General features: G+C 45.1%; 1 protein-coding gene across 2 annotated transcripts in view; it reads left to right on the top strand.

The window, feature by feature from the left end:
• The window catches only part of XPNPEP3 (X-prolyl aminopeptidase 3), a 342416-nt gene extending 323356 nt beyond the window's left edge, over window positions 1-19060 (top strand). For both annotated transcript variants that reach the window (XM_063427589.1, XM_063427587.1), the window contains one exon: window positions 18774-19060. In XM_063427589.1, the coding sequence (XP_063283659.1) occupies window positions 18774-18934 (161 nt within the window). In that variant the 3' untranslated portion in view covers window positions 18935-19060. The remainder of the gene's footprint in view (window positions 1-18773) is intronic.
• The last annotated feature ends 924 nt before the right edge of the window (window positions 19061-19984 follow it).

Genomic DNA, 19984 nt, shown 5'->3' on the forward strand with positions numbered 1-19984 from the left:
TTGTCTTTGTGACAACACTGCTCCTATACCTGATTCAGAGGCATCTACTTCCAGTACAAAGGGAAGGATCAGGATGGTGTAACACAGGGGCAGTGGCAAATGCCTTTTTCAGAGACTCGAAGGCCACAATAGCATTAGGATTCCAAACCCTGGGGTGTAAACCCTTTTTTGTCAGTTTAGTGATAGGGGAAATAATGGATGAGAAGTTTTTAACGAACTTTCTATAATAATTGGCAAACCCTATAAATCGCTGTATGGCCTTAAGACCTTGGGGAAGGGGCCAGGACAATATGGCTTCCAATTTAGAAGGATCCATGCTGAATCCTTGTTCAGAAATAACATAACCCAGGAATTGTACAGAAGTTTGGTCGAATAAGCATTTTTCTAATTTACAATAAAGACCGTTTTGCAACAACCTCTTAAGCACCATCCTAACATGAGTATGATGTGTCTTCAAATCTGGAGAATATACAAGTATGTCATCAAGGTAGACTACAGCACAGACATGCAGTAGATCTCTAAGGACATCGTTTATGAGATCCTGAAAAACGGCAGGAGCATTACACAATCCAAAAGGCATGACCAGATACTCGTAATGCCCACTACGCGTATTGAACGCCGTTTTCCATTCATCGTTCTCCTTGATACGAACAAGGTTATAAGCCCCCTGAGGTCTAGTTTAGTAAAATATCTAGAACCTTTGACACGATCAAACAATTCAGTAATGAGGGGGATCGGATAGGCATTTTTAATCGTTATATTGTTTAGGGCTCTGTAGTCTATACACGGTCTCAAATCGCCCTCCTTTTTTGCCACAAAAAAGAAACCAGCCCCGGCAGGAGAGGAGGACCTTCTAATAAAACTTTTACTTAAGGCCTCCCGTATGTACTCCTCCATGACCTGGTTCTCTTTCTCAGAAAGAGGGTAGACCTTACCCCTAGGAGGCATAGTACCTGGTAATAGGTTTATGGCACAGTCATACTCACGGTGTGGGGGTAGCTTATCTGCCTCCCTTTTTTCGAAAACCAAAGCAAGGTCTGCATACACAGAAGGGACAGAAACAGAAAGCGGTTTAGCCGAGGGCACGTTAAGTAAACAAACAGGACGTACTTGGGCCATACAGTCTCGTTGACAGGATTCCCCCCAGGAGAGTATGTCTAAACAACCCCAATCAAGTACTGGGTTGTGTTTCACTAACCAGGGAAAACCCAGAACAATGGAAGCAGTAGGGGAGTCAATTATTTGGAAGGTTAACCTTTCCTTGTGTAAAGCACCCACAGACATAACTATATCTTGGGTTTCATGGGTCACCAGAGGTCTCTCAAGTGGTCTACCATCTATGGCCTCAACGGCCAAGGGTGTGGCCTTTTGGATCAAAGTCAAGGCTGCGTTTCTGGCAAAGGTCTCATCCATAAGGTTGTCAGCCGCACCTGAATCGATCAAGGCTTTAGTTGTTATGGTGGTTTTATTGACCAAAAGAGAGACCGTAATAAATGGTCTGGAGATGGACACATGAGGGGACAAAGTCATAACACCCGAGGCCGACCCCTCTCTAGGCTTTAGGTGCTGGAGTTTCCCTGTAATTTTGTCAGGATCGGGACAGGGATCCAACACGCAGAGTACAAACAGTAGCCAGATACGTATACCGGACCTTAGAATGGCCGGCCTAACGTAAGTAGTACCGTAGAGAATGGTCAAAGACAAGCCGAGGTCGAGGGTAACAGAAGACAGGTAAGCGAGAGACAAAGCCGAATCAAGGGAGACAGAGATAAGCAGAGTAGAGCAAACAAGCCGGGTCAAAACCAAAAGGGATAACTAGAAAACACGAGCACTGAGTGACTAGCAAGCTAGAACCACGACAGGGCAATGAGCAACAGGGCGAAGTATGTTTAAATACCCTGGCTAGAGAGGATAGACACGCCTCCGACGAGTCCTGATTGGTCTCCAACGGATTGAGTAACAGGTCGTTCCGGATTGGTGTCATGACGTCGGTCTCCGGGCACCATGCTACATAAGGAAGTAACTCCCTCGCGGCCGGCGTCTATGTGAACGGGTCGACCGCGAGGAACAGGAGAAACATGGCGTCCGGACGGATAAACGTCTAAGTCTCTACCTCTCTCGGAGGTAGAGACCTCAGGTACCCTGACAGTACCCCCCCTCTCAGATACGCCCACCGGGCGAAAGGAAACGGGTCGAGATGGAAAGCGGGATTGATACGCCCTGCGGAGACGAGGAGTATGAACATCCTCTTGAGGTACCCAACTCCTCTCTTCAGGACCATAACCCTTCCAATCGACCAGATATTGAACCTTCCCCCGTGAGATTCGAGAATCAATAATAGAGTTAACCTCATACTCCTCCTGACCCTCCACCTGAACAGAGCGAGGAGGGGCTATTGTGGAGGAAAATCTGTTGCATATAAGTGGTTTCAGCAATGAAACATGAAACGAGTTAGGGATGCGTAAGGTAGCAGGAAGAGCTAGACGGTACGCAACTGGATTGATCCGAGTCAGTACCCTGTAAGGACCAATATAACGGGGAGCGAACTTCATGGAGGGCACTTTTAAACGGATGTTCCTTGTGCTCAGCCATACCCTATCACCTGGAACAAAGACCGGAGCCGCCCTTCTACGTTTATCAGCGTGTTTCTTAACCAGCATAGAGTTGTGTATAAGGATTTGTCGAGTTTGGTCCCACAACTTCCTCAAATTGGCCACATGAACATCAACCGACGGCACCCCCTGGGAAGGAGAAGCCGAAGGAAGAATAGACGGATGGAAGCCATAATTTATGAAGAAGGGGCTTGAATGAGTAGAATCACAGACGAGATTGTTGTGTGCAAACTCCGCCCAAGGAATCAAACCGACCCAATCGTCCTGGTGTTCAGAAACGAAACAACGTAAATATTGTTCAATCTTTTGGTTGGTGCGTTCAGCAGCTCCATTGGACTGAGGATGGTAGGCAGAAGAGAAATTCAATTTGATGCCTAGTTGAGAGCAGAAGGATTTCCAGAAACGGGAAACAAATTGGGAACCTCTGTCAGATACAATTTAGGAAGGTATCCCATGCAAACGGAAAATCTCCCTAGCGAATATCTCCGCTAATTCGGGCGAAGATGGGAGTTTAGGTAAGGGAACGAAGTGAGCCATCTTAGTAAATCTGTCCACCACAGTGAGGATAACAGTCTGCTTTTTAGAGATAGGCAAATCAACAATGAAGTCCATGGCCAAACAGGACCATGGCTTTTCAGGAACCTCTAAAGGGTGCAGAAATCCGCATGGAAGCGAATGGGGTTGCTTGGTCTTGGTACAAACCTCACATGCCCCGATGAAATCTTTAATATCTTTACGTAACTCAGGCCACCAGAAATCTTTAGAGATCAGAGCATACGTCTTGCGAATGCCAGGATGTCCAGCCACCTTGCTGTTGTGGAAACAACGTAACACTTCTAGTTGGAGAGTGGAAGGAACGAAGTGTCGATCCCCAGGAGCCTGTTTGGGCGCAAGATGCTGAAATTTCATGATCTCGGCAAGCAACGGAGAGTGAATCCTGATATTCGTGTTAGCGATGATATTACCCTTAGGAACTATGGAGGAAAGAACTGGCTCAGTTGTAGTGAACGGTTCATATTGACGAGACAAAGCATCGGCTTTAGAGTTCTTAGAACCAGGTCTATAAGTAAGTACATAATTAAAGTGAGTGAGGAACAAGGACCAACGAGCCTGCCTGGCGGATAAGCGCTTAGCCTCCCCAATATAAGACAAGTTCTTATGATCTGTTAAAATAGTAACAGGGTGTAATGTCCCTTCTAGTAAATGTCTCCATTCCTTTAAAGCCTTAATGACCGCTAACAGTTCCCTGTCGCCGATGTCATATCTGCTTTCCGGCCCAGATAATTTCTTAGAGAAGAACCCACAAGGGTATAACGGTTTGTCCACCCCTAACCTTTGCGACAGAACAGCCCCAACTCCCGTCTCAGAAGCATCGACCTCGAGTAAGAACGGCAGAGTTGTATCAGGGTGGACTAGAATGGGGGCAGAAGCAAACAGTTCCTTGAGAGTCTTGAAAGCAACAAGAGCCTCCGTAGACCAGGTCCTAGTATCAGCCCCTTGTTTGGTCATATTGGTAATAGGCGCAATGATAGAAGAGTATCCCTTAATGAAGCGCCTATAGTAGTTGGAAAAACCAATAAACCTCTGAATAGCCTTGAGTCATTTGGGTAAAGGCCAATCTAAAATAGATTGGAGTTTGTCAGGGTCCATCTTAAAACCTTCCCCAGAAATCACATAACCAAGGAAGTCTATCTGAGACTGGTCAAAGCTGCATTTCTCCAATTTACAGTATAGGCCATGTTGCAGGAGTTTGTGTAATACCCTTCTGACTTGTCTATGGTGAGTCTCAATCTCCCTAGAGTGTATCAGTATGTCGTCCAGGTAGACAATAACACAATCATGTTGAAACTCCCTAAGTACCTCATTAATCAAATCTTGAAATACTGCAGGAGCATTGCAAAGTCCAAACGGCATGACTGTGTATTCATAGTGGCCATACCGGGTATTGAACGCCGTCATCCACTCGTGTCCATGCTGGATTCTCACCAAATTATATGCCCCTCTGAGATCTAACTTGGTGAAGATCTTGGAGCCCTTAAGACGATCAAACAACTCGGTAATCAATGGGATAGGATAGGCATTTTGGATAGTTATTTTATTCAAACCTCGGTAATCAATACAAGGTCTCAGTGTGCCATCCTTTTTCTTAACAAAAAAGAACCCAGCCCCGGCAGGAGAAGAAGACCTCCTAATGAATCCTTTCTCTAAATTCTCACGAATATATTCCTCTAGAACAGAGTTCTCCTGAACAGATAAAGGATATACATTACCCCTCGGGGGCATAGTCCCAGGTAGAAGCTTAATTTTACAATCAAATGACCTGTGTGGAGGTAAAGAATCGGCATTCTTCTTGTCGAATACTGCCTTTAAGTCTTGGTACAGGAACGGTATCTGTCTCTCTGTGGACTGAGTAGGACTACCAGATGTGTTAATATTAGCCAATGGAGAAACCTTGCGTAAACACCTCTCCTGGCAGCTCTGACCCCACGAGAGTATCTCCCCTAATTCCCAGTCGATAATAGGGTTATGTCTCTTCAACCATGGATACCCCAGAACTATGGGAACAGAAGGGGATGAAATGAGCATAAGAGATAAATTCTCCACATGTAGGATGCCAACATTTAAGTTAATGGGTATGGTCTCCCGAAAGATAACAGGGTCCAGTAGTGGTCTACCATCTATGGCCTCAACGGCCAAGGGTGTCTCCCTTAACTGGGATGGGAAATTGTGTTTAGTGGCAAAAGCTTGATCGATAAAATTCTCAGCAGCTCCGGAATCTATCAACGCCATAGCCTTTACTACTTCCCTCTCCCATGTTAAGGAAACTGGTAGCAGAAGCCTGTGATCTTTATAGTTAGGAGTAGAGGACAAAATAGAAACACCCAAGACCTGTCCTCTAGAGGAACTTAGGTGCGAGCGTTTCCCGGGCGGTTAGGACAGTTCGAGAGTAAATTACCTCTGGCTCCACAATACATACATAACCCCTCCCTTCTCCTGTGCTGTCTCTCCTCCTCAGAGAGGCGGGTATAGCCTATCTGCATAGGTTCAGGAAGCAGGGAGACCGTGGAGTCAGGGCTTGGAAATGCGGGGGCTAACCTAAAGGAAGACCTCCGGTTCCTCTCTCGAGTGTTCTGTCTCTCTCTTAAACGTTCATCTATACGAGAGATGAATGAAATTAAATCCTCTAACTCTTCAGGAAGTTCTCTAGTAGCAACCTCGTCAAGGATTACATCAGATAACCCATTCAAAAATACATCCATATACGCCTGCTCATTCCACTTGACTTCTGACGCCAGAGACCTGAACTCTAGTGCATAATCCACAAGTGTTCGGTTCTCCTGTCTCAGGCGCAACAGTGATCTGGCTGCATTAACCTTTCTACCTGGAGGGTCAAACGTTCTTCTAAAAGCAGCTACAAATGCGTTATAGTTATATACTAACGGGTTATCGTTCTCCCATAGTGGGTTGGCCCATCTCAGAGCCTTCTCAATGAGTAAGGTGATAATAAATCCTACCTTTGCCCTATCTGTAGGATAGGAGCGAGGTTGCAATTCAAAGTGGATACTAATTTGGTTTAAAAAAACACGACATTTCTCAGGAGCCCCACCATAACGTACCATGCGAGAAGAAGCACCTACTGTGGCTACCTCTAGACCTGAACTTACAGGAGAGAGGGGAGTAGTACGTATCTCCTCTGGTGGATTATTGGCACGAGATAATAACGCCTGCAGCGCTAGCGCCATCTGATCCATTCTGTGATCCATGGCTTCAAACCTAGGATCATGAGAAGCAAGCTGACTGTTTGTACTTGCAGGATCCATTGGCCCTGTCGTAATGTCAGGATCGGGACAGGGATCCAACACGCAGAGTACAAACAGTAGCCAGATACGTATACCGGACCTTAGAATGGCCGGACTAACGTAAGTAGTACCGTAGAGAATGGTCAAAGACAAGCCGAGGTCGAGGGTAACAGAAGACAGGTAAGCGAGAGACAAAGCCGAATCAAGGGAGACAGAGATAAGCAGAGTAGAGCAAACAAGCCAGGTCAAAACCAAAAGGGATAACTAGAAAACACGAGCACTGAGTGACTAGCAAGCTAGAACCACGACAGGGCAATGAGCAACAGGGCGAAGTATGTTTAAATACCCTGGCTAGAGAGGATAGACACGCCTCCGACGAGTCCTGATTGGTCTCCAACGGATTGAGTGACAGGTTTTTCCGGATTGGCGTCATGACGTCGGTCTCCGGGCACCATGCTACATAAGGAAGTAAGTCCCTCGCGGCCGGCGTCTATGTGAACGGGTCGACCGCGAGGAACAGGAGAAACATGGCGTCCGGACGGATAAAGGTCTAAGTCTCTACCTCTCTCGGAGGTGGAGACCTCAGGTACCCTGACAAATTTAGGGCATGTATTACAGTGGTGCCCCCTCTTTCCACAATAAAGACATAACCCCTCCCTTCTACGATACGTTCTTTCAGCCTCAGTTAACCCCGTAGCACCCAATTGCATGGGTTCGGGGGATGGTTGCCTAGGAGCGGGTAACGCTAGTAATGCAGTACTGGGTAGAGCAGGTAACACCCGTGTATCCAGCCGTCTTTGACTACGTCTCTCTCTAATGCGGTTATCATAGTCTATAATATCATCTAGAAGGACAGGCAGTTCCCTGGATGCTATCTCATCCAGTATGTAAGCGGCCAAACCCTCCTGAAAGGCTGTTACGAGGGCGTCGTTATTCCAAACCATGAAGTGGCTAGAGTGCGGAATTCGATAGTATAATCCGCTACAGATCTGTTACCCTATCGAACCCTAAGCAGAGCTTTGCCAGCAGAGGCAACCCTACCGGGTTGATCAAACGTGCGTTTGAATGCTGACAAAAAATCTGCAAAGGACATAGGAGACATATTTTCCCACATGGGGTTTGCCCATGCTAAAGCTCTCCCAGACAGGTGGTTTATCAAAAAGGCAATTTTGGATCTGTCGGTGGGATAGGAACGTGGATTCATCACCAAATGGATGTCAATTTGATTGAGGAAACCACGACACAATGCTGGGTCACCACCATAGCGCTGTGGCGGTGTCATATGGACTACATGAGCAGGAACGGGTACTGGAGTGGCAATGGGTTCGGGCACAGCAGCAACCGCCTCCTGGACGGCAGGCTGCAGGTGTGCAGTACGAGCCAGTATGGTCTGCAAAGCTTGAGCAAACTGATCCATACGGTGGTCCAAGCCATCCATTCTAGCCTCCTGATTAACTAGGAGCTGTGGTATGTCAGCAGGTTCCATTATGGCCCTGTTGTAATGTCACGATTTGGGGAACCCAACACGCTAACACACACACAGACACACACACAGAAAGGGTGCAGTACCGGACCATAGAGTGGCCGGGCTAAGCACACACAGAATAGTCAGGAGATAAGCCGAGTAAGGGGAACCAGAAAACAGAATAACGAGAAACAAGCCGAGGTCAAAGGGTAGGAGAAAGTCACAAAGTCAGTATAACAAGCCAGAGAGTACGTAACCAGAAAGCACACGTTCAGTATCAATACATAAAGCAAAGACTACAACAGGGCACTGAGAGGCAGGAAAGGTAAGTATAAATAGCCTAGCCTTAATTCTGATTGGATAACTTCCAATCAGAATCAACAAACACACGTGGGGGGTATCTATACCCCCCACTGTGATTTTTGTACTGTCGCTTTAACGCCGGGTCACGTGAGTGACCCCGGCGTACTGATATGGGTGCCGGCTCCCAGCGTGCAGCGTTAGACATGCTGCCGCTGGGGGGAGGAGGAGGAGTGGACGCGAGCGGTGTGTCAAGAGGAGAGGACGCCGCTCGCCGAACGGTAAGAGGAGGGGGACCGCGGACAGCGACGGACCGAGGGTGAGTGCTGCAAGTTGTGGTGACTTGGGCAGGCGGAACATGCCATCCAGCTGTACCCCTTTAGCTTGTTTGGGGGACAGGAGGGCTGTGAAAAGCCGTCTTGGAAGATGGGGAAGCTCAGCTGGGGATATTGCGTCTGAGAGGCCTCTGATTTTAATATGCTTCCACCTCCTTTTGTCTTCCATAGCTGCTAGTTGGTGGGTGAGTGTAATGTGAGCGGAGGAGAGGTCTTTGACCTGATTCTGTAGCTCTGTCATTTGTACTGTCTGTGCCTGAGTGGTTTGCTCCACTGCTGAGAGGCGATCAGTGAACCCCTTAACATCCTCCCTTACCTGGGAGATCTCCGTGGAGAGCGACTGGCGTAGGTCGGTCAGGAGAGAGGTAAGTATCTCCATGGTAACTGGGTAATCCATCGTCTGTTGCTTAGGTTTGGGAGGTCCCTTGTAGCCCAATGTCTCAGGGCAGTGGAGGGATGTGTCATCCGAACTCTCAGAGTAATCTTCAAAGTCAGCTGCCATGTTGGGTACCGCCGAAACATGAGGCCTCCTCAGTAGGTCGCCTATATCGTCCGTGAACCGCGGGCGATCCGGGCGCGTTTTTTTTTTAGTTTTTCTCCCCATCGGTGGAGGAGTGTTAGCAGGCTGTCTGCTGTCTGGTAGGGTGTTTTTTGCGGTCGATTTTGGGCCTTATTGGGCTGTGGTCGACGGAGAGCAGTAAGTATGCGACCGTTCATGCCGAGAGCTGGCTCCGCCCCCCCCCTGATTAGCAGTTTTGGGACAACAATGACATTGGTCTGCGATTGGGCACAAAAATGGCACTGTTAAGCTATTTGAACACAAAAGTGGCACCTAAGATGTGGACAAAGATATTTTGACACTAACATGGCACAAATTAGCTATATTGGGACAGAGAGATGGCACAAATTAGCTATTTTGAGACAAAGATGGGAAGCTGTATGGGGACAGAGGCGGCACTGGGAAGCTTGGCACAAATATGGCACTAATAAGCTTTTTGGGGGCAAAGCTGGCACTGTAGGAAGTGGGTGACATGTGACTTGGGTTGGGGGTGTAGTGGCTTCCATAGAAAATGGATGTGGTTAGAAGTGTTATGTTTGTAAAGGGGAGGAGTTAGCAATGTAGCCACACCGATGGCAGGGTTGGGGGTGTAGTGGCTTCCATAGAAAATGGATGTGGTTAGAAGTGTTATGTTTGTAAAGGGGAGGAGTTAGCAATATAGCCACACCGATGGCAGGGGTGGGGGGTGACAAAAATATTCTTGCACCCAGGCATCAGTGACCCCAGGATGGGCCCTGTGTACCTTAAATAGGTATCTATGTAAGTCTGTATCAGGATTGGTACTATTGACTCTTAAGTATTCAGGATTGATTATACTTCTTCAGCTTGATTAGGATACAGGATTTACATTGATTGTATATGTATAGTTCTGTTCATGCTGAGATTTATTGATGCATATTTTGTGATACCTATGATCTTGTACCTGTGTAATAAAGTACATTTTATTTAGTTGGTTGTCCTCCTTATTTATTATTCTAGCATCATCTGTAGTAGTCTCCTGAAGAAATTAGGAATTTCAGCAGCGGTTATGTCATTCACTAGGCCACGTACTTTAACGTTATTCCATCTCCTTCTGTCCTCCATTGCCGCTATGTGGTCTTGTGCAAGGGCATGATCGCGCTGTAGTACCTGAATTATGTTCTTCAGGCTGGTTAGTCGGGCTTCATGGCCGGCTGTGCTAATTTTTGCATCATGGAGACGCACGGACACCTCTCTGACCTCGCGGAACTGGCTAATGTCGGCCGCAATGTTGCGTCGGTCTAGGAGGCCTCTCAACCTGCCCTCTGTCACCGGCATGCCCGCGGTGGTTGTGGGTGGTGTGGATACTGGCTCTCACACCATCTGTGTGCATACTGTCCCCAATTCATCCAAGGAAGCCTAACGGGAAGATCAAGAAGGTCCATCAAACTAAGACGCCATGACAGGTGTCTGTTGATGTTGAGGCCTCCGTAGCAACTCCCCAATATTGGTGGATGCTGAGGGGTTTTCGGGCTGGTATTTCTTGTTTTTGCGGCCCATTCTTCGAGCAGCACTTTCTCGTTGTTTGAAAATGCTGGGGTAAGAATAGACCCGGATTTTAGATAGATATAAATCTAATCAAGACTTCTCTTACTCTACCTTGAAGGGAAACTCCAGTGCCAGGAAAACAATCCGTTTTCCTGGCACTGCATGTCCCCTCTCCCTCCCACCCCCCAATCCCTGGTTGCTAAAGGGGTGAAAAGCCCTTCAGTAACTTACCAGAGGCAGCGACATGTCCCACGTTGCTACTTCTTGGTCCCCCGCCGCTCCTCCTCTGTATTACGTATTATTAGAGCTCCCCATAGGAAAGCATTGAAAATGTTTTATCAATGCTTTCCTATGGGGAATTGAGCGTCACTGGAGGTCCTCACACAGCGGGCTGGGTGCCTGGAGTGTCCCTTTAAGTAAAAGTGGAGTAGAGAAGTTTATCAGAAGTTTATTCTGCTGAGGTCATACATGTTGAACCACTATCCATTTGGTCTTAATACTTATACCTATGTGATTTTCTATGTACACTGAAACAAATTGTTTATTTTTAACCACTGTTTTTTTTATCTTTTCTCTGCTGCGGTTTATCATTTTCTGGTTGTATTCTCATTAGGCCTGTCCATGCTGCCATTACCTTCTTTCTTATATCTACTTTTAGTCCCTTTATTCACAATCTATTCGGCAAGTTTTTATCAGACTAAGGCGCCATTTTTTTTTATAAGCCGTGACCTGATGCTATCAGCGCCATCTTTTCTGAGTTGCACCTTTACATTTCATTGTGTTGGCGCTGTGCATCTTTACATTTCATTGTGTTCTGGCCCCTCTTTTTGACAATTCTCATAATTGCTTATAATTGCATGCATTTATACTCACCTTGCTATAACAAGCATCTTCAAACTGTGTTTTTTGATGTAATGCCATTTTGCCCACACCACTTGTCTTGATAACTTATTATTTTAGCTCAAATATCTCATTTTTATATTTATTATACATTACATATGTTATTTTGTTTAATACAGCTCATCCAGTTGTTTATTACTCAATTTTAAGTGTTCTACATGTTAATTATTCGTTGTCACGTGAGTATGATGTTACCTGACTGCAATTTTTTTATGATACTCTGCTATAAAAGCAGTTTCTGTCCAGGTCTCTGTAATATATTTTGATAAAGCCCATCCAATAAAGCAAACCAATTTTGTGATTATTACTGTAGTTTTTGTATTTTCTATATAATTTTAATAAAGCATTATATTTTTAACCCTTTCTTTGAACATCCTGCTTTGTTCTTTACATCTTTTTAATTTCCTCTCTCATATCCCATCAACTTACTACACTATACAGTCTCCTATTTTGTGTTTACTCTCCTTTTATATTTCACATACTCCAGAGGTCCACCTTAGGTGCTGCTCCCTTCATTTGTATAAATAAAGCTGTCTTGGCAATATGGCGTTGTATTGTAATCATGTTCCCCCCAAAATAGAGGATAAAAATCTTGATTCACTATAAAAATATAAGTAATTCATAAAAAGTGAATTCAGCATGAGCTTAGGAAACCATCTCCCACTTTCTTTTTAAGGCTACTGCTACTTGACTCCTGGCAGAGTTGTGTTGCTGTCTAGTTGCTCCACCCGTGTGCTCCTCAGTGCTTGACCTTTTCTATTGTACATTTCTGTATATCAAAAGCAACTTCCGGGACCAGCATGGCGGACAGTCGCAACTTGCAGGAGCTCCTCAGTAAACTACCTGCCCAAGCGACAAACCAAACCTCCTGCCGCTCACTAATGGACCCCAAAAACGACTTACCCAACACAGACAACGGCCCGATTGTTCCAGTCTGAAAAACCGGGATGCCGGCTGCCAGGGTCCTTGCAGAGCGGTTGCGGCCTAGCGGGGATTACGGGCGGGTGAGGCGGCCGACCACCCGTCCCGGATCTTCTCTCCCAGCGGGACTCCACAGAGCTCAGCTTCCCCCCCTCTGGACCAGGGGGGTTTATCCCGGTCCGTACCCCACCGCTCACAGTGCAGATTGCCCCCAGCGGACGACGCAGCGGAGCCGCGAAATATTCCCAGATACACGAGGTGGCGGATTCACGCGCCTGTCGCAGCCAAACACAGAGACCAACAGCTCACAGTAAGCAGGTGCCACAAGGGAGCCTAGAGGCTAAGCTTGATGCCATCCTGGAAGCCTTCTGGGCGAAATTGGCGGCAAAAGCGAAAGGTCCCCAACGAGACCCCCCAGCAACAGCCCAGTGGAGGGCAGCCCAAAATGGCCGCGGATCACACAGCGGCATCCCACGGGGCCCAGCACCAGCCATGAGCGGCAATCACCCCCATGGGCCGAGACCCACAAAGAGAGTGGCTCGCCAAAAGCAACCAGGCGCGCAGAACAAACCACCCACACTTACCAGTCGCCACCTTGGGAGGCCAGCGTCGAAGGCGGGGAGGCCTACACAGTGGCGCTCAAGCAGACTACGGGACACAGCAAAACGCAGGCCGAAACAGAGGAAGGTACCGACCAGGCCCGTTAGACCACCTGTGACCACTTGGTCCCACTGGCCCACACATGTGTTCAAGACCCTGAGGGACTGCCTAACAGATTACCAACATCTCCCAAGCCTCACCTCGCTTCTGAGACCAGAGCCGGCCCACTGCGAGGGCATCGGCTGATGGCATCTGAATGCCTCACTGCAGCTCTGCTATCCATGCTGCAAGTCCCCTAACGCTAGAGGTCACCGACATGCCGCTGCCGAACTTACTCAGCCGTATCTCGGTACTGCTCCTGTTTGACTGTTTATCTTAGCAGCTTATGTGATTTTCTTTTTTTTTTTTTTTTTTTTTTTTTTTAAATTCTTTATTTTGGTGTGCAGGTGGTAACATATCAATTCAATTCAATGACGCCACAACAGCGTAATCTGTCACAGTAGTTAGAACAGTGGCATGTATGGCATTGCACAGTTTTATAATATTATTGAGCTTAAACAATCCAACACTTACAGTAGATAACATAAATTAAAAAAGATTGAACCGTACAGAGAAGCTAAAGAAAAGATCCAATTGGCACATTCAGCAGCGACAGCTGGGGAACTAATTTTGCCATGGTCTGCGATGCAAGTCTAAAGTAAGGGTTGCAGCCTAGAATAACTCCTGAGGCTCTCTGTATTGTTAGACTATTCGGTGTGGTATGGGGCTGCAGGAAGTCGATATCAAGTAGAGGCCGGTTTGTGGTAGCTCGGCCGGAGACTTATGCAGGCTAGACTACCTTATTTATACTAGGTTAGAGTGCTCCGACCATTTGGCATCGACAGTGTTGCAAGGATCTTTAACTGGAAAAATAAAAAATAAATAAAATAAAATTAATTAATAAGTAAATATCGTACTAACAAACCGGGGTTGACGTGTATCAGCCAGACATAGTACGTGTAAGAAATGTAAGGTAATATCTGGTTAATAAATGTATAAAAAGAAAAAAAAAAATACACAGAATATATCTATTGAGTAAGAGAAGCCGGCAAATATTTACGTATGCATACGGTTTCAATGCCAAATCTGATGCGCGGTCACATTCACGCTATGTATGCACAGGTTGTAACGTAACAGTAGCCTGACGCCTGAACATTTACTTAAATTAAAAACAATATATAAGTAGTCCCTGGCATAATAAGCAGTAGATATCATTTGCTAGATTTAGCCTACGTTGCGTATTCACTTTTCTGTTTTCTGTGGGCACAGAGATGCCCTGCGTGTAAGCCAAGGAGATCTGTCTGTAAGGTCACAAGTGGGTTAATAGAGTCATACGTGGTCTCACTCCTCCGAGTGGAGTCGTGAGTCCCTGTGTGCAGTTATGGTTGGGAATCCCTTCAAGGGATATACCGGGATGTAGAGTTTATAACTAGAGAGTCGTGTGAGGGGCATAGTAAAGTCGCGGGGAACCCCACGGGGTGCGTACATGGTATATGTGAGGGGGTATTCTGGTTGCGTGTTGGGGTGTAGGGTGTGCGTCTGGGCAACCCCTGTGCCTGCATCCCGCGTGTGTGGTTGGGCGTACAAGTTGTCCGATTGGGCCCCTATGGCCGAAACCGGAGTCGTGTGGTCGAAATGGAGCGTGTGTCTGCCGTCTAAATGGCCCGGAAGGTCTAGGTGTTAGTCAAGGGTAAGGGTAATCAAGAGTTGGTTAGCGGCCTCAGTGTCGCCCCTAAAAGGCGGGAACCCCTATGTCGGGTATGAACTTAGTTTGCGTCCCCTATACATATAGTTAAACCTAAGAATATACACATGTAATACAAGTAAATATAATAAGAGTCCACATAGAGCGGCGAAGAGGCTAAGGTGTGATTAGCCGGTAAGGTTTAGTCGTCCCCTACGGAAGCATTCAGGTGGTGGCTACAGTCTGTGCAGCGTGGGTGGGTCCACCTGGGACAAAGGTCTCGGAGGTAGCTGGATTCCACTTGTGTGGCTTGAAAGTTGTGCGGTGCTGCTTCATTGAGTCCGCCGGAAGGCCCAGGGCGGGTAGATGGGCCTCTGCCTCTTTCAAATCTGCTATTAGGTGTGTGGTATCTCCCTGGAGCACTTGAAGTTTTTGGGGTGAGCGCCACCGGTATTTGAGGTCACGTTCCCGGAGTAGGGCGGTGAAAGGCCTAAGGGTGGATCTCCAGGCCATAGTCCCTCTAGATAAGTCAGTGTAAAAAGAGAGGGTCATGTCCTCAAAGACGAGCGGCGTGATGTTTCTAATGGCGGCCATTACCGCTTCTTTGTCCTGTCGCTTTTGGAATTTAACAATTAAGTCCCTGGTTGCTGCTGATGGTGCTGTTAGTGGTTTAGGGATTCTAAATGCGCCGTCAAGGCCTACACCCTTGGCCTGCTTCGGGGGGAGTATTTTACTCACCAGGCGCCTCATGAGGTGGGGAAGTTCAGAGTCTGGGATTGATTCAGCGACCCCTCTGACCTTGATGTTCTGGGCACGTTGCAAATCCTCCATTGTTGCCATGGCCTGTGCCATCTTCATGTGCTGCTGTTGCAGCGATTTCATCTCCAGCTGGAGTGAGGACAGTTGTCTTGTGTGCGCATGGGAGTCTTGCTCCACGGTGGCCACGCGGTCTGTAAGACCCTTAATGTCTCTTCGCATGCCTGCCACATCTTCCTGGATGTTCCGGCGAAGCTCCGCCAGCAGCTCCTTCATTTCAGCTTTTGTGACCGGGGCTGTGTCTGGCTGTGCGTGAGGCTTCGTATTAGGCTTCTCCGGTGCCACTGCGGGTGGGCATAGCTCCTCTGGCTCGGAGAGCAGTTCGTCCGAGTCCTCAAAGCCGTCCATATAGGCGGCCATGTCAGGCTCTGGTGCGCCATGCGCTCGCCGCCAAAGGTCTCCGATACTGGTGCCCGGCCGGGGTAAGTCTTGCTTGGGTTTTTTATTCTTCCTGCCCATTGCTGCGTCGTATATGGGCAACTTGCCTGCTTTGGGGGGTGATATATTCGAGATTATAGTCGTTTTAGGCCGGTTTCGCCGGGAGCTCTCTGCAGTTGCGACCAGTCGGTTCGGCAGTTGGCTCCGCCCCCCTTATGTGATTTTCTTATTTTGATTTCCACCCATTTAATTGTTGTTTTTGTTTATTCTAGGGCTTAGCTTGCATGTCCTTAATCTTAAAATACATAACCATATACCATCATGTCATGCATTATGTTTTATGTTTAGTCACTCATGATAAGGACAGCTAGGATAGCTGGTATAAAAATTATTACTAGCTAAACGACTCCACGCATTACCACTCTGCACCTATGCAGATATAGCTAAAATGATATGCATTTACGTTACTTGAATAGTTTATAGCGTGATTATAGCACTGTTCTAACGTACTTATAATTCCAATCTGTGTTTAAAGCCAAATGTTTAAGCTTGATTTAAAACTAAAATATGTGTCACACACTCTCTAAAGCGAGAGACAACCTGTCACACACACACTAAAGCGAGAGATAACCTGTCACACACACACTAAAGCGAGAGATAACCTGTCACACACACACTAAAGCGAGAGATAAAGACCAATACCTAACATGTTCACCACGGACAAGAAAGCTAAAATTTTCTTTTATGTGTTACGTCTATCCACTGTCTATACCTTCTTTCAACATAACCAAAAATTGTGCTGTCTATTCATATGCCATGTTTTGACTGTTATGCCTGTTATTGCTTACGACTGCTGTCGTGGCTGAGTAAGCTTATTGTTAAAACTTGTACAACAAAAAATAAAGAATTTAAAAAAAAAAAGCAACTTCCAGCAAGCTCTAATAATCCCCTCACACCATATCCACTTCAAACAAGTAACCTCTATCCAAAATGTATGGATATTCAACATGAATAACACACTCTTTGTTTGGACTTTTCCTCTCTCATTCTGGGCAGGTCTAACCATTTTGAAAATTACCAGTGACATGTGGTGTCTCAATCTCACAGCTCCTGTCCAAATCTCATATCTTCTAATGCTTCCCATGTTGTAATGTTCTATGTGTTAGCTTTAACCTGTTATGGGTCCAATAGTGACTTGTTACAGACTAGTCTGTTTGAAAAGAAAAAAAGGCAGAATATCATTATTATCTGTCCCTTTGAAAGAGTGTTTAGTCTCTATTATTTTGTGAGAACTTTTCAAGACAGTCCGTCGACCTATTGACATGAGCAGTAAGTGGCCCATGACTAAAAAGTAAATTTCTAAAGGGATGATGTCAATCAAATGGATAGCGAAAACTCTCAGAAAAAACGCAGTTTGGGTACTCAATAGTAGAAGCAAAGGAACAAATTATGTATTGGGACAAATATGGATCCAAAGTCAAAAATGTTTTCCCGTTCTTATTTACAATGGATTATAAATTATTTTAAATAATACCAAGATTGAGATAATTCAAATGAAAAAATATTGTTATTAAAATTGCATACGGAAGTTTAGATTAAAAATAAAAAAAATGTTAGAACAGGCAAAGATTTGGTAGCAGTGTTTTTTGTTTTTTTTTTTCTTTACAACCAGGGAAGCAAAACACAGCCATATGGCTTATTTTAAATGTGAAAATTCCAATAAAATTAACTAATTGAGCAAAAAAAAATTCACCTTTTGTAAGAGCTATATTGGTGTGCTGCAGTTGTGGTTCAGGAGTTTGTTGACGATTATTTGTGCAAAATTTCTATTTGGAACCACACTTTTTATTTGTTTATTTTTCACTGACATTAATCTGAATTGAATATGAAATATGTACACTACTGCAGTTTTATACATTCTTACATAGTTACATAGTTACATAGTTGCATAGTTACATAGCTGAAAAGAGACTTGCGTCCATCAAGTTCAGCCTTCCTCACATATGTTTTTTGCTGTCGATACAAAAGAAGGCAAAAAAAAACCCAGTTTGAAGCACTTCCAATTTTGCAACAAGCTAGGAAAAAAAATCCTTCTTGACCCCAGAATGGCAGTCAGATTTATCCTTGGATCAAGCAGTTATTACCCTACATTGAAAGATTATATCCTTGAATATTCTGTTTTTGCAAGTATGCATCTAGTAGCTGTTTGAACATCTGTATGGACTCTGATAAAACCACTTCTTCAGGCAGAGAATTCCACATCCTGATTGCTCTTACAGTAAAAAAACATTTCCTTGCCATAGACGAAATCTTCTTTCTTCTAGTCTAAACGCATGACCTCGTGTCCTATGTAAAGTCCGGTTTGTGAATAGATTTCCACACAATGGTTTGTATTGGCCTCGAATATATTTGTATAATGTTATCATATCCCCTCTCAGGCGACGTTTTTCTAAACTAAATAGGTTTAAATTTGTTAACCTTTCTTCATAGCTGATATGTTCCATTCCTTTTATTAATTTTGTAGCCCGCCTCTGCACTTTTTCTAGTGCCATAATATCCTTCTTTAGAACAGGTGCCCAAAATTGCACAGCATATTTAATGTGTGGTCTTACCAGTGATTTATAAAGAGGCAAAATGATATTCTCGTCGCGAGAATGAATGCCCTTTTTCATGCATGACAATACCCTACTGGCCTTGGCCACTGCTGATTGACATTGCACATTGTTGCATACTTTGATGTCTACCTATATTTCTATAGATATATACATTTGTGTGCATTTAAAATGAAGTTTGTATTGAATTAATATGCAATAATCATGCAAATTCATGGATTTTGAAAATATTTTCTTTACTGCCAGGTATTTATATTCACGATGATGACATTGCAGCTCCTGAAAAATTTAGAGGACTAGGAGTCCGTATTGAAGATGATGTGGTCATCACAGAACAATCCCCTATAATCCTTTCTGCTCAGTGCCCAAAGGAAATCTATGATATACAGCAAGTTTGTGGAATGTAGAATGCATAAATATTCTAAAATTTGTGAATCCATCTTCGGGCTTATATCTAGGATAAGAAGATAATAGGAACTTTTTACAATACATATTAAAAATAAAAGTTTCAAATAAATTTAATTTTAAAGTTTTCCTTTTGTTCAGTTTTTTCTGTTTTTGGTTTTTTACAGTTTTGCTTATTTTTCTGTTAACAGCTGTTGCTAATGTTGAGCATTATTATACATTTAATTATTGTCTTAGTATTCCAGAGCCTCAGTTGGGAGTAAATTCACTAATTGAAAAATGTAAACAATGTTGATAGACATCACTGTTTCAAGGAAAACTATAGTGTTAATACAAACCTGTATTTCTAGTGCTAGAGTGGTCCTGTCAATAGATTGATACAGGTGCCCCCTGCAACTAAATACACTGCTCAAAAAATGAAGGGAACACAAAAATAACACATCCTAGATCTGAATGAGTTAAATATTCTTCTGAAATACTTTGTTCTTTACATAGTTGAATGTGCTGACAACAAAATCACATAAAATTTAAAAGATGGAAATCACATTTTTCAACCCATGGAGGTCTGGATTTGGAGTCACACTCAAAATTAAAGTGGAAAAACACACTACAGGCTGATCCAACTTTGATGTAATGTCCTTAAAACAAGTCAAAATGAGGCTCAGTAGTGTAGCCTTCACATGCCTGTATGACCTCCCTACAACGCCTGTGCATGCTCCTGATGAGGTGGCGGATGGTCTCCTGAGGGATCTCCTCCCAGACCTGGACTAAGGCATCTGCCAACTCCTGGACAGTCTGTGGTGCAACGTGACTGGGGTGGATGGAGCAAGACATGATGTCCCAGATGTGCTCAATTGGATTCAGGTCTGGGGAACAGGCAGGCCAGTCCATAGCATCAATGCCTTCGACTTGCAGGAACTGCTGACACACTCCAGCCACGAGGTCTAGCATTGTCTTGCATTAGGAGAAACCCAGGGCCAACTGCACCAGCATATGGTCTCACAAGGGGTCTGAGGATCTCATCCCGGTACCTAATGGCAGTCAGGCTACCT

This window comes from Pelobates fuscus, chromosome 7 (genome assembly GCF_036172605.1).
Source record: "Pelobates fuscus isolate aPelFus1 chromosome 7, aPelFus1.pri, whole genome shotgun sequence".
NCBI classification, from domain to species: domain Eukaryota; kingdom Metazoa; phylum Chordata; class Amphibia; order Anura; family Pelobatidae; genus Pelobates; species Pelobates fuscus.